At 43.9% G+C, this 13,708-nt stretch overlaps 2 protein-coding genes across 2 annotated transcripts in view; one reads left to right on the top strand and one right to left on the bottom strand.

Annotated features, from left to right (window-relative positions):
* Positions 1 to 13,708, top strand: part of LOC133456428 (NACHT, LRR and PYD domains-containing protein 3-like) — a 687,319-nt gene that overhangs the window by 78,046 nt on the left and 595,565 nt on the right.
* The window catches only part of LOC133457492 (uncharacterized), a 133,022-nt gene that overhangs the window by 29,286 nt on the left and 90,028 nt on the right, over positions 1 to 13,708 (bottom strand). The window contains exons 27-31 of the mRNA XM_061736826.1: positions 12,757 to 12,876; positions 10,086 to 10,181; positions 9,885 to 9,958; positions 5,861 to 7,652; positions 117 to 293 (exon numbers count right to left, since the gene is read on the bottom strand). Coding sequence (XP_061592810.1) covers positions 117 to 293; positions 5,861 to 7,652; positions 9,885 to 9,958; positions 10,086 to 10,181; positions 12,757 to 12,876 — 2,259 coding nt within the window. The remainder of the gene's footprint in view (positions 1 to 116; positions 294 to 5,860; positions 7,653 to 9,884; positions 9,959 to 10,085; positions 10,182 to 12,756; positions 12,877 to 13,708) is intronic.

The following is a 13,708-nucleotide window of genomic DNA, read 5'->3' on the forward strand; positions in this document are numbered from 1 at the left end:
ATTTCTTCATATCAGATAATAAATATTTCATGAAAATGTTTTGAACTAAAGTAGTTTTGTCACATCTTTGGAGGATGATAACTGGATAAATGTGGAAACATCTCCAGTGGACTGACCTCAGAGTCTCCAGTCTACAGTTTGGACTCTCCAGTCCACCAGACAGAAGCTTCACTCCTGAATCCTCCAGGTACTGGTTCTGACTCAGGTCCAGTTCTGTCAGATGGGAGGGGTTGGACTTCAGAGTGGACCTCACAACGTCACATTGAGTCTCTGAGATTCCACAACCAACAAATCTGTGATGAGAGAAAATATGATGTCAGTTGTAAGAAAGTCTGAGTTAAAGCCAGACTGAACACATCTGATGATATCTGCAGACTTTGTCTGGATCTGCAGATGAAGGAGGGAACCGTCTACGTCCGTCAGAGTCATGTGGAAACATTGGATTTAGGACATGAACTCATTTATTCTTGGACATTTTACACTCTGAACATCTTGAATGAAAGAGAACAAGTGTGGAGCTGAACTTTTCTCAAGTATTTGTTACGGTTTCAAACCCGCCACCTCCACAGTCTGCGCATTCTCCCGGACTCTGTGCAATATTCTACAATATTCTCATGTATATACTGTCATCTGTCATCTGTAAAAAAAAAAAAAAAACGATTCAAATGCACCTTAACCTTTTTTATATTTTATATATTTTTTTTAAATATTTTTTATATTACTTATATTTCTGTATTTCTTATTGTTACTACTGCTATTTATCTTGCACTGGAGAGGTGATGCTACCTCTAATCTCACAGTACCCAGGTACATTGATAATAAAGTATTCTGATTCTGATTCTGATTATCCATTGGGCCATCGCTGCTCTGTCACTTAGACACTCAGGATCACCTCAGAGTTTCCTTCCTGGTGGTGAACTGGCTAAGTGTGGGCACTAAACACCTGCATCCATTTACTAATCAACACCGGAGTCTTCAAGTAACCTGCTTTCCTTACACTCATCGCCAGATCCTCCCATAGAATCACCTGGCAAGTATCAGGCGTAGATGTGCCGTTCAGGTATTTTGGAGTAGTTTTCAGCATTTTTGTCTGTTTTTTTGACTGCTTGTTTTTGCCTAAATCCAGAGCTGCAGAGCCAACCTCTCACCACCGCCACTGGGCTGGATTGTTTGTTTGGCCACAGACATATACAAGCCTGGATTATAATTACTTTTTTTCTGATTTCTTCTGGACAATTAAAAATGCCTAGCAGGGCATTAATCCGTTCCTGTCTCCTGAGTGTTCCATTTGAGTTCAGAACACAACTGTTAAGGTCTTGACACACCAACCCGACTTCCCCCGCTCTCTGCCGACTGCTGTGTCGGCTCGCGTCGGGCTGTGTCGGGCTGTTTCGGGCTCTGTCGGGCTCTGTCGGGCTCTGTCGGGCTCTGTCGGGCTCTTTGAAAACACTGCAAAGACGACACCCGACGGCCTAACTAGCACGTACGTTCTGCGCATGCGTGAGAGGTAATTCCCCTCCATACCAGCAGGCAGCGGTAGTCTGTATTCACTCAAAAACAAGGGAAAACCGGAAGTTCTGGGAAGCGCTTTTTTTTCAAAGTTTTATTGAGAAAACACAAGTGCAATACAAAAGTAAGTAACGTTATTATATAACTTTTTTAATTCAATTTAGTGTAAGGACAACGATTAAAAATTGTGACAAAGCTACGTTGCCTATTTGTAATGAATGTAGAACTTGGCATATTTGTCCTAATAACGTTAGGTCTTTAATAGTATGTTAGGTTTCTGTTAGTTATCTTAGCGTGCTTTCTAGGTAAATAAAAGTGATTTAAGTGTTATGACAACGTTATATATCGGGAGTTCGTTGTATTTTCATGAAATAACTACTTTTCATTGCTGTGTTTTGACAGAGAACTTGTCCGGGAGCTGAAATAGGAGCTGCAGAGAGAGCGACTCGCCAGAGAGGAGAAGAACTTTGTTAATTAATAATAAAAGGAAATTCAATAGACTGATATGTTCATTTTAATACATTTATTAAAATTGTGACAGCTTTGATGTACTGACAGTGCAGCAGCGCAATAATCAATAATCTATAATATATACACACAGTACTCGAGATGAGGGGGGGATGGCATCCCCCCTGAAATAAAAACGGTCTTATGTCATTTCATCAATGAATGTGGTTTTACTGCTATTTCAACATTTAGTCATCACGAGAAAAATAACACCAGAAAAATAACTTATTTGACAATTTTCACCTGTTTCAAGTAAATTTTCACTTGAAATAAGTAGAAAAATCTGCCAATGGGACAAGATTTATCTTCTCATTACAAGCAATAAAATATTGTTCCACATGCAGATTTTTCTACTTATTTTAAGTGAAAATCTACTTCAAACAGGTGAAAATTGTTTTTTTTTTAACTGCTGCTATGTCATTTCTGCAGTATTTCTGCAGGTGCTTTGGTCAGTGCTATTATTTGTAGTATATTATTTTGTAATCAGCACAAATTATCTGTCCTCATATGATAGAATCCACCATCCCCCCTGACTTTTTTTACAACTCGAGTACTGGAGATATATATATATATATATATATATATATATATATATATATATATATATATATATATATATATATAACAATTATCTAACAGTTGTAGCTTTGTTTTGTCTGTAGTTTGTAGTTTTGTCTGAATATAAAGTGAAGCTTCATGTTTTCTTTTTTTACTAGATAGATGAATAAAGTTCTATCTATCTAGTAAAAACATGAAGCTTCACTTTATATTCAGAAAAACTAATGTGGCAGATACAACTGTTAGATTTCATCTATTAAACCAACATTTATCTTCCTAAATGATTTATTTCAGCCAGCGATACTTCTCCACAGAGCTGCAGGTTTCTCCCCAGGAAGACCCAGCGATCACGTCTGTCTCCCCGGCCGTGATCTGCTCCCCGGGGCCGGCCGCTCTTCTGATCCCCGAAACATCGGATCAAATTTCTTAACAGGCGTTATTTGGATAAACTGAGCCCAGGTTGGGGATCTGAATTCTGATACAGCCGAATTCTGATCCTCTTCTAATATAATACATCCATGGTCCTCTTATCCTTCGCCGTTTGTTTACTTTTGTCACTTTCGTTTCTCTTCTCGTGCACTGATTCGCTACCTGAACAGCCAATCACAGAGTGAGCTGTTTGACCGACGGCCGACACCGATTCAACATGTCAAATCGGCTGAAAAGGTCCCGACGTGCAGGACACACCGGGGAAACTAGCCTGACCGACGCGCACCGACGCTCACCGACGGCCCGGCGGCCGATTTTCGGCTTGGTGTGTCAGCGCCTTTAGGTCTCGGCCAGCTGGGGTTTCCCCTCGGCCTGATCGCGCTGCAGAAGCAGAGTGAGCGCAGCGCGCAGACAGAGATCTGCGAGCCGACACGGGAGCGCGCCTGGACGCAGCTGCAGATCAGTCCAGGAAGCATATAAGGATCAGAACTGCTGGCGAACTCTTGTAAGTTTGTCTTGTCACTCCTGTGTTTGATCAGGGTTTTCTGGAGTCTTGGATTACTTTTGTGGATTTGTGCTGAGGACTTTTCTCTTGGATTACTTTTGCGGATTTTTGTTGAGGACTTCTTTTCCTGTATTCGTTACAGCGAGTTTTCTTTCCCCTGCCAATTAAGGAGGCAGTGTTTTTTGTTTGTGAGAATAAGCTACGCCTTTTTTTGGGCTAACCTCAAACCTGTCTGGTGTCGTGCGCTTGGGTCCAAGGACAAAATCCTTAACAACAACCCAACCTTAACAGTATCCAAGCTTTCAAGTTATATATATAGTATTTTTCTGACTCCTGGACTAGTTTTCTTGTATTTTGTATTCAGGTCTTCAGGTTCAGGAGACTTTGTTCTCACAGAGACTTCAGCATTGATCAGAGATTGATTAAGAAGACTGAATTGTGCTGTTCTGCTCTGATATCCAGACGTCAGTTCTCGTATGAAGCTGTAAACGTCTTCATGCTGCTCTCCTCTACAGCAACAACACAAACACCTGTAACCTTCTGTCTCAGACAAACTTTCATTCATAATCAATGAAGCTGCACTTGTTAAATTCAGCACTCGGAGCTTTTCTAGAGTCGCAGTCTGGTACGACCAGCAGTTTATGGAGTATCATGGGATGTCAAGTCTTCATATCTGTGTTGAGTCCTCTTGGATGAGAGGTGAAAAGTCTTCAGGAACCACAGGAGTTACAGGACGGTGCAGGAGATCACAGAAACAAAGTTACTACAATTAAGGTCTCTTACCAAGTACACATGTTCACAAAACCCCCCAGTGGTTCTGATGTTTTATCTTTCTCCGTTACATAGATTTTTCTCTGAGTAGCAAAAACATCAACTAGATCAAGTGTTTGAAACATGAACCTCTGGTTGAGGTGACTTGAGGTGACCCAGAATAAAACAAAATCGTCTGCTTTCAAAAGTTCATTTGAAGATCAAAACAAGATTTAAAGAACTAAACTGCTAATTTACACTAACTGATGGTGTTCTTCTTCCGGCTCTCAGTGAAGGCGGACGCTTTTTCTGCTCTCTCCTCCTTATCTGCCCTGCTGCTGCTTTTGTCCTGTCTTGTCTTCAGAGTCTCTCCTTTTCACTCCTCTGAAATTCTACAATCATGGAATTGATTAACTGGACCCTCAGTACCATTGACCAAATTTTTGCAAAGAGAAGCCAGGGGGTTAGGGAGCCCTCCTGCCCCGACGGAACATTTTTTGCTGGTTACACGATGGACGCGTACAAGAACTGGCGCCCGATGTGTCTCAAAATTTTATCTGTTGAGGATGTTGAGGACGCCTTCATAATTGGATTTATGATAGCAGGATTTCTCCTAATTGGAGTGGGGATCTTCCTGGCCTATCGACAATCGCGGAAGGCTGCGGGGGCCGTTCTGGCCCTCTCTGAGCTGCCCGAAGCTGCTGAAGGATTGAGCACGGGGCTCAGCACTCAGACTGTAACGCTGGGAGAGCAGGGCCGCAAGCTGGATGCGATTCTTGAACTGAATCGTAGGCTAGCAGGGGTCTTTGAGCTCTATAACAAGATGGAGAAAACCTTGGAGAAGCTGGGCACCCTGCTTGGCGGGGACTGATCACAAATTCGTCTGATCGGAGTTTATTGAGGATCCAGAAGAAAAGCAGACGGAAAATTACTGAGCTGCCTGCAAGTTGTTGATTAGATTTTGGCCTTGAAGGAGCGGCTGGCAAGCCTCTCCGTCACAATCTCCCGGGAGGAATGTAAACATGACGCTCTGCACCCAACCTAACCCTCCCCCTCTCCAAAACACCTGCGGATCCTGCCTCCCAGAACTGTACGGCTGCCCGAAACATCAAGGACGCTTGGCTGGTCTATGGGCGAAAGGTCCTCGGACTTATCGCGTCACAGACTCTCACATACACACTGACACACACACCCCCCTCTCCCCATATCCAATCGCCTTCCTGGCCCCCCCCTCTTATCAGCCCCCCTGACAAGACAAGGACGTTTTGAGTTTGAGCGCCACGTGTTTGCGGCGATCACTTGGGATGAACCCCCCCCCGGCTTGCCCACCCCCCATTACCCACATGCAAGTCCTGTGACGTCTGTGCTTCGTGTGCTGCTGATGTGTTTTTTTGCAACTTGATATTGTGTATTGTATGATATTCAATGTGAAGATTATTTTTTTCTCCTCCCTCCCCTATCCCAGGGTTACCCTTTGGAAAACAGGCGCACAATTCCATCGTGCCGCCGCCGGTGTATCCGAAAGTCAAAAACAGTTTTCTAAACTGACTCAATAAAGCTGATTCTGATTCTGATTCTGTTGTGCATCACATCTGGACTCACCGAGCCTTTCTGCAGTTCCTCACAGCTGGAATCAGTCGCTGTCGACCCCCTTCTGTTGTCTTGTACTTGTTCAGGTCAAACTCGTCCAGAACTTCCTCCGACATCTGCAGCATGGAGGCCAGAGCTGAACACTGGATCTCAGAGAGTTCCTGCTCTGATCTGTTCTCTGACTTCAGGAACTCTTGGATCTGCTGATGAACTGAGAGGTCGTTCATCTCCATCAGACACTGGAAGATGTTGATGCTTCTGTCAGGAGAGAACAAATCAGTGTTCATTTCCTTCAGGTTGTTGATGACTCTCTGGATGGTTTCTGAACGGTTCTCCATCTGGTTCAGCAGACCTCCTAAGAGTCTGTGGTTGGACTCCACAGAAAGACCATGAAGGAAGCGGACAAACAGGTCCAAGTGGCCATTTTCACTCTCCAGGGATTTCCATATGACTCTCTCCAGGAATTCATCCAGAGATGAGTCTGAGGAGTCTTCTTCTAGGAAGTTCTCCAGCACATCTGTGGTTCTGGTGGAGTAACAGTGGAGCACGTAGACTGCAGCCAGGAACTCCTGGATGCTCAGATGAACAAAGCAGTAGACGGGTTTCTGGAAGACCTCACACTCTCTCCTGAAGATCTGGGTACAAACTCCTGAGTACACCGAGGCCTCTGGGACATCAAGGCCACACTGCTCCAGGTCTTCTTGGTAGAACATGATGTTTCCTTTCTCCAGATGTTCAAACGCCAGCCTCCCCAGCTTCAGAAGAACGTCCCTGTCAGCCTCCATCAGGTCCTGTGGACTCGTCTCATGTCCCTCGTGGTACTTGTTCTTCTTCCTCTTCATCTCAACCACCAGGAAGTGTGAGAACATGTCAGTCAGGGTCTTGGGCAGCTCTCCTCTCTGCTTTGTGGTCAACATGTGGTCCAGAACTGTAGCAGTGATCCAGCAGAAGACCGGGAGTTTACACATGATGTGGAGGGTTCTGGATGTCTTCATGTGGGAGACGATGCTGCTGGACCGCTCTTCATCCCTGAACCTCCTCCTGAAGTACTCCTCCTTCTGGGCGTCGGTGAAGCCTCGTACTTCTGTTGCCCTGTCCACGTGTTTGTGAGGGATCTGATTGGCTGCTGCAGGTCTGGAAGTTATCCAGATGAGAGCTGAGGGAAGCAGGTTCCCCTGGATGAGGTTCGTCAGCAGCACGTTGACCGATGAGCTCTGTGTGACGTCAGACACAACCGGACCGTTGTTGAAGTCCAGTGAACGTCTGCTTTCATCCAGGCCGTCAAGGATGAACAACGGTTTCCCGGCAGCCAGCTGCTCTGCTGTGAGCTTCTGTAATGATGGATGGAAACCCTGGATCAGCCTGAGAAGACTGAACTGCTCATCTCTGATCAGGTTCAGCTCCCTGAACGAGAGCAGAATCACCACGGTGACATCTTGGTTCTCCGAGCCCTCGGCCCAGTCCAGAGAGAACTTCTGAACCGAGAAGGTTTTCCCAGCGCCAGCGACGCCGTTGGTCAGAACCACTCTGATGGCTCCACGTTGGTCAGGTAAGGCTTTAAAGATGTCCTGGCACCTGATTGGAGTGTCATGGAGTCTCTTCATCCGGGAAGCTGTCTCCAGCTGCCTCACCTCATGTTGGGTATCAACCTCTTCACTCACTCCCTCTGTGATGAAGAGCTCCGTGTAGATCCTGTTGAGGGGGGTTCTACTTCCTGTTTCATCAATTCCTTCAGTCACATGTTCACATCTCCTCCTCAGACTGATCTTGTGTTCATCTAGGATCTCCTGCAGACCGGCATCTGCTGAAATAAAGAATGAAGAGGAGGTCAGAGAGATACAAACTCCTACTGCAGTCAGTGATGGGGGGCATCCAGGAGCTAAACCAAACTGGTTTAGGACCCGGTTCGACCGCTCTGTCCACCGATGCCGGTGAAGGGTCAAGACCACCTAAGCCTTATTTTCCCTTTAGATGTATGTACCGTTCAAGAATGTGGAAAATGTAAACACTCTTCACCGGGACAACCATCTGAAACGCCCCCAAGACGAAGGTCACCACGGTTGTATTGGGTAACTGACAACGAATGTTGTAAAACATCGGTCGTTGATGAGAGGAACATTGTGAGAATTTTCCGGTAAAACCCTAAAACAACCGTCAGTGACACCAGCAACCACCTCCAGAAGGCAGGAGTGAACGCATCACCATCTACAGCTCACCGAGGAAGGCTTCATAAACTAAAGGAAAGACAACCCATTAGTAAGAAGAATAGCAATACGACCCACAAACCAACAACTCAAGGAGGTTGGATCACCTGGAAAAATTTCAGACGAGATCTAAACCATACGAGGAGAGGTCCGGTTTAGGAGAAACGCTTATAAGTTAGAGGTTGATCCAGACCTGCTGGTCCTCTACTAACCAAAAGGGTCCGGATCGAGACCTGCAGGTCCTCTACTGACCACAAGGGTCCAGATCCAGACCTGCAGGTCCGCTACAGACCACTAGGGACCAGATCCAGACCTGCAGATCCTCTAAAGACCACTAGGGTCCAGATCCAGACCTGCAGGTCCTCTACTGACCACAAGGGTCCAGATTCAATTCAATTCAATTCAATTCAATTTTATTTATATAGCGTCTAATACAACAGATGTTGTCTCTAGACGCTTTCCAGAGATCCAGAACATGAACATAAACATAAACATAAACCCCGAGCAATTATTACATCAACAATGGCAGGTAAAATCTCCCATAGTGGGAGAAAAGCCTTAAGCCAAACAGTGGCAAGGAAAAACTCCCCTTTAGGAGGGAAGAAACCTTGAGCAGGACCAGGCTCATAAGGGGGGCCCTCCTGCCGAAGGCCAGACTGGGGGAGTCAGGGACGTCAGCAGCACACAGCAGTCATGTGGAAGCAGCAACGGGATGATCAAAGGGCTGGGGGGAGGGGGGGGGCGTCAGCAGCCATCCACGTAGGCAGGTGGAAGCAGCAACGGGATGACCAGAACGCAGCTCCCGAGGCTCCGGCCTGCTAACATGCACAAAAGAGAAAAAATGGGGGCCAGCACAAGAAACTGCAGGAACGATGGACAAAAATGATAGCTATGAGATATTCATAATAAATAAAAATGGAAATGGAGAAGAGAGGAAGGGAAAACAAGAGGAGAAGAAGGGTGAGAGGCACCGCCCAGCGGATCATGTCGGTGCCCCCTGCAGCATAAGCCTATAGCAGCATATCTACCACCAAGCTATATTTGAGACTAACTATTATAGTCTTGTTCTATATCTGCAACTATGACTACTGACTCTAACACACTAGAGTTTACACTACCTAGAGATTTACCAACACCAGCTAGAGGTTCACTAAACACTAACCATAGGCTTTACTAAACAGAAAGGTTTTAAGTTTAGTTTTAAGGTGGAGGTGGTGTCAGCCTCCTTAACCCAGATTGGAAGTTGGTTCCATAGTAATGGTGCCTGATAGAAGAACGCCCGCCCTCCAAATCTACATTTAGATAATCTAGGAACTACGAGTAAACCTGCACTCTGAGAGCGGAGAGCTCTGCCAGGAACATAAGGCACTATCAGGTCTTGTAAATACTGCGGAGCTGAGCCGTTTTAGGCTTTATATGCAAGTAATACAATTTTAAATTGGATTCTGAATTTTACAGGTAGCCAATGGAGCGACGCTAACACTGGAGAGACATGGTCTCTCCTGCTGATTCCTAGGATTTTCCTAATTTTTGCAATATTACGGAGATGGAAAAACGCTATTTTACAAATCTGATTAACCTATGGTTTAAACGACAAATCCTGACCAGATCCAGACCTGCAGGTCCTCTACAGACCACTAGGGTCCAAATCCAGACCTGCAGGTCCTCTACAGACCACTAGGGTCCAGATCCAGACCTACAGTTCCATTATTATTTCATAAAACAAGGAAACAGGCGTACAAAAAAAAACAGGCGTACGCCGATGCATCAGAGGTTTTAAAAACCTCTGATGCATCGCCACGACGACTCTTCAGACAGATGGACGGTCTCACCTTGTGGAGGGCTTGCTCTGGATCTTATTCCATATCCCAGATACTCCGATGAAGCCGACTGGTATGAGCTCCGTCTGCAGAACCAGCGTCCACACAGGGTTTATTGGATGTTTCCACGTTTACGAGCAAAATCAAACACAAACAAATTCTCAAGGTTTTTGTTTTGTTGTTTTTTTCTTCCAGAGGACATGGTTTTCTTACTTCATCGGAGCAGGTTCATTGTTGAAATCAGGTAGATCTTTGGGGACCTCACTCTTCGTAGACCGATACCTGGAGGCTGCAGGATTTGCTCCTCTTCTGAAAAACCCAAAGATCCTGATCGTCACATCTCATCTGTCAATGATCACACAACTGACGACTCCTGCACAAAACACATTGTAGGAACAAGGCAGGAACCAGGAACCGGGAACTTAACCGATAACCCCATAGGAGACACGTCAAACCAAAAACAGCCTGAAATAGATAGACTTTCTTCTGATTGGTCAAATGTTCTCAATTTAGTTTTTTTGTTCCATCCTTCTCTCATAAACATCTCACATTTAATATCGACAATAACTGAACTGAACTATGGGTCAGAAAATCCATCTTTCTACTTTGTCGTCTATATTTTCAAACTGAATAAGTCTTTACAATCTGTCAAACTGCCTTCAAAAACACAGCAGCAGGAGACTTCATGGCCTCAGCTTCTAACGCTGGCCTATTCTACCTATTCTAGTATTTATAAAGGTCCTGCAGAAGGAGAGGTGATGAATCTCCTCCTTTTGTCTTTATTGACAGTAATTTGTGCAACTTTTTGAAGTTAGATTGTATGCAACAATAACGTGGGAGCTGACAGATGGAGATTCTTGTACAAGCAGGCGTTTTTACAGACTTTTTTATACATTTACAAAGCTAACATTTACAGTTTGTTTGTAAAGACTAGGGATGTCCGATACTGGTATCGGTATCGGGGCCGATACTGCCCTCATATACTCGTACTCGTACTCGCAAAAATTCTCCGATACCAGGCACCGATACTTGTAGTTACTGGTTAGCGCCGCTAGGGGGAGACGTTGAGCCGCCCTGCGGCTCCCCGGGCCTGGCAGCCTGGCTGAGCAGCAGCTCTGTGGCTGTACTCAGCTGTTCCATGTTTCAGTAAATTCTATCTTCCTTAATTATACAAACTGGACTAAACCTTACTCACAGGGAACTTTATTAAACACTACACGTAACTCACAGTACAACATAAACAATCCCATTGTTACATTCCGGGTTTGCCGCGCCGACAGCCTGCAGTCTGTCTTGCTCCTGTCGTCGTCCCTTATTGTGAAATATGTCCACCCTGCTGACGTCCTGCTAACATTAATTGTCACTATCTTGCCTGAAACGGCACTGCCAGTCTCACCCACGGGCACCACTCTATATAACCGGACTGTAAGAATGGGATTGTTTATGTTCTTCTTCTTCTCTGTTTTATTGGCGGATCGCAACCAACTTTAAGGTGCATACTGCCACCTACTGTACAACAGTGTGTAATATCATTTCATTTAGCCTGTTTTTTAAATTCTATTTGATTGTTTATGTTGTTTCCAGAGCTGGGTAGAGTAGCCAAAAATTGTACTCAAGTAAAAGTACTGTTACTTCAGAATAATATGACTCAAGTAGAAGTAAAAAGTAGTCATCCAAATAATTACTTGAGTAAAAGTAAAAAAAGTACTTGGTGAAAAAACTACTCAAGTACTGAGTAACTGTTGAGTAACGTCTGAAGTACAAAATAATCATCTTCAGGCAAATGAAATCAATAAAATAAATAAAAAATTAAGAATAGCTAAATTAAATTAAATTAATCTTAAAGTAAATTCAAGTACTTTAATAAATAATAAAATAATAACAGAATAAAAAAAATAAATTAAGCACAAGTAGCACTAAATTACAAGCCTTTGTACTTTTCTTTTTTAACCAGGCAGAACTAGAACAAGCCCATGAACTCATAGAAACTCTGTGTGTGTTTGAGTCTGTGTAAATGTGACAAAACATGCAAAAACAAACATTTTTCCCAAAGAATCACCCAGTGATGTCATGAGATTGACGCGTACGCGGATAAAAGGGATAAAAGAAAAGTAACAGCTCAATGTAGCCTAGCTGGCCGAGTTTTGTTTAAAATTGAATTCTGTTGCAAATAAAACCGGTCTTCCAATTCATTGCATTTTTCATTGAATTTTTAGCCTAGTTATTTTTGTGGTAGAAGTATCGGATCGGTACTCGGTATCGGCGAGTACACAAATTAAAATACTCGTACTCGGTGTGAAAAAATGGTATCGGGACATCCCTAGTAGAGACCCAATCCACAAGGTGTACTGATAATAAAGGACTATTCTATTCTATTATAGTCTATTCTAGGTGTGTTTTTCCACTTAATGTAAAAGGAAATCAGCATTAAAAATGCTGACCATAATTCTTATATCTGGATACATTTCACACATGTTTAAGGTTTCCCAAAAAACAGAGAGAGGAGGAGGAAGTGGGAAATTGCCCTATGAAGGGAGGGGTTTTCTGCCTCTGACAGGAAACTGCAGTGAGCATTTCAACTTGGTGGGGGTTTCAACAAGTTGCATGTCTTGATGGATATTTTTTAAAGGGAAATTAATGCACAGAAATGTCACTTTTATGTTCAACAAGGTACAGACATTGAAGAGAATAATGACAACAATTATAAATTAATAATATAAATATTAATCATGTAAAAAATAATTAGAATTATTACATGTTTAACATATAATAATTCAGTTTTAATATATTAGTAATATTCTTATACACATATTCCTACACACACACACACAGAAAATATAAATTCATGATGAGTCATAGAAGCAGTTAACAACAGTTGTCTTACCTTGTGTCTGAGGGTCCAGGTTCTTTACTGAAGTTTGGAGGAAAATCTTTAGACCGGTCACTCTTCATAGACAGACAGCTGGATCCTGGAGATCCTGGTCTCTGACTGCAGTACCGACCTCTGCAAACACAAATACACATCAGTCAATCATAATATTGATGTTGACCACTGCAGAAGATCTACACCAGGGTTTTCCAACCCTGGTCCCCAAGACCCACTGTCCTGCATGTTTTAGAGGTTTCCCTGCTTCAGCACAGTCTCATACAAATGACTGATAGAAATGACTCTCTTCAATCTCATGTCTTTTGTTCAGCCTTCTAGCAAGCTCGGGTCACCCCACTGCTGAATAAACCAACGCTCAACCCTGCTCAGGTTGAAAACTACCGTCAGGTTTCGCTGCTCCAATTCAGGTTTACACATCTAGAAAGAGCCATATTCAGGCAGGTCTGACAGTTCCTTCAAGACAAATGCCTGTATGATCCACATCAGTCAGGCTGTAAGCAGTGCCCATTCAGCTGAAACTGATCTTCTTTCAGTAACTGAGTCACTACAGGCAGCCAGATCTGCTGGTCTATCCTCAGTCGTCATACTGCTTGACTTGTCCGGTGCCTTTGACACCGTCAATCACCACATCTTCACTTCCACACTCTCAAAGCTTGGCATTTCAGGATCCGTCCTCTTTTGGTTCATTTCTTACCTCGCAGGAAGATCCTTCAGAGTATCATGGCAAGGACGAGTGTCCAGATCACATGAGCTGGCAGCAGGGGTGCCACTGAGATCTGTTCTTGGCCCTCTTTTCTTTTCACTGTACACCATCGCACTAGATTAATTCATCAGCTGTAATGGCTTCTACTACCACTGCTTTGCCGATGATGCCCCATTGATGACACTGCTGTGTCAAGTCAAATATCAACATGTCTTTCTGATATCTCTGCATGGATGAAGGACTGCC

The sequence above is a fragment of the Cololabis saira genome, chromosome 12, assembly GCF_033807715.1.
Source record: "Cololabis saira isolate AMF1-May2022 chromosome 12, fColSai1.1, whole genome shotgun sequence".
Lineage (NCBI taxonomy): Eukaryota > Metazoa > Chordata > Actinopteri > Beloniformes > Belonidae > Cololabis > Cololabis saira.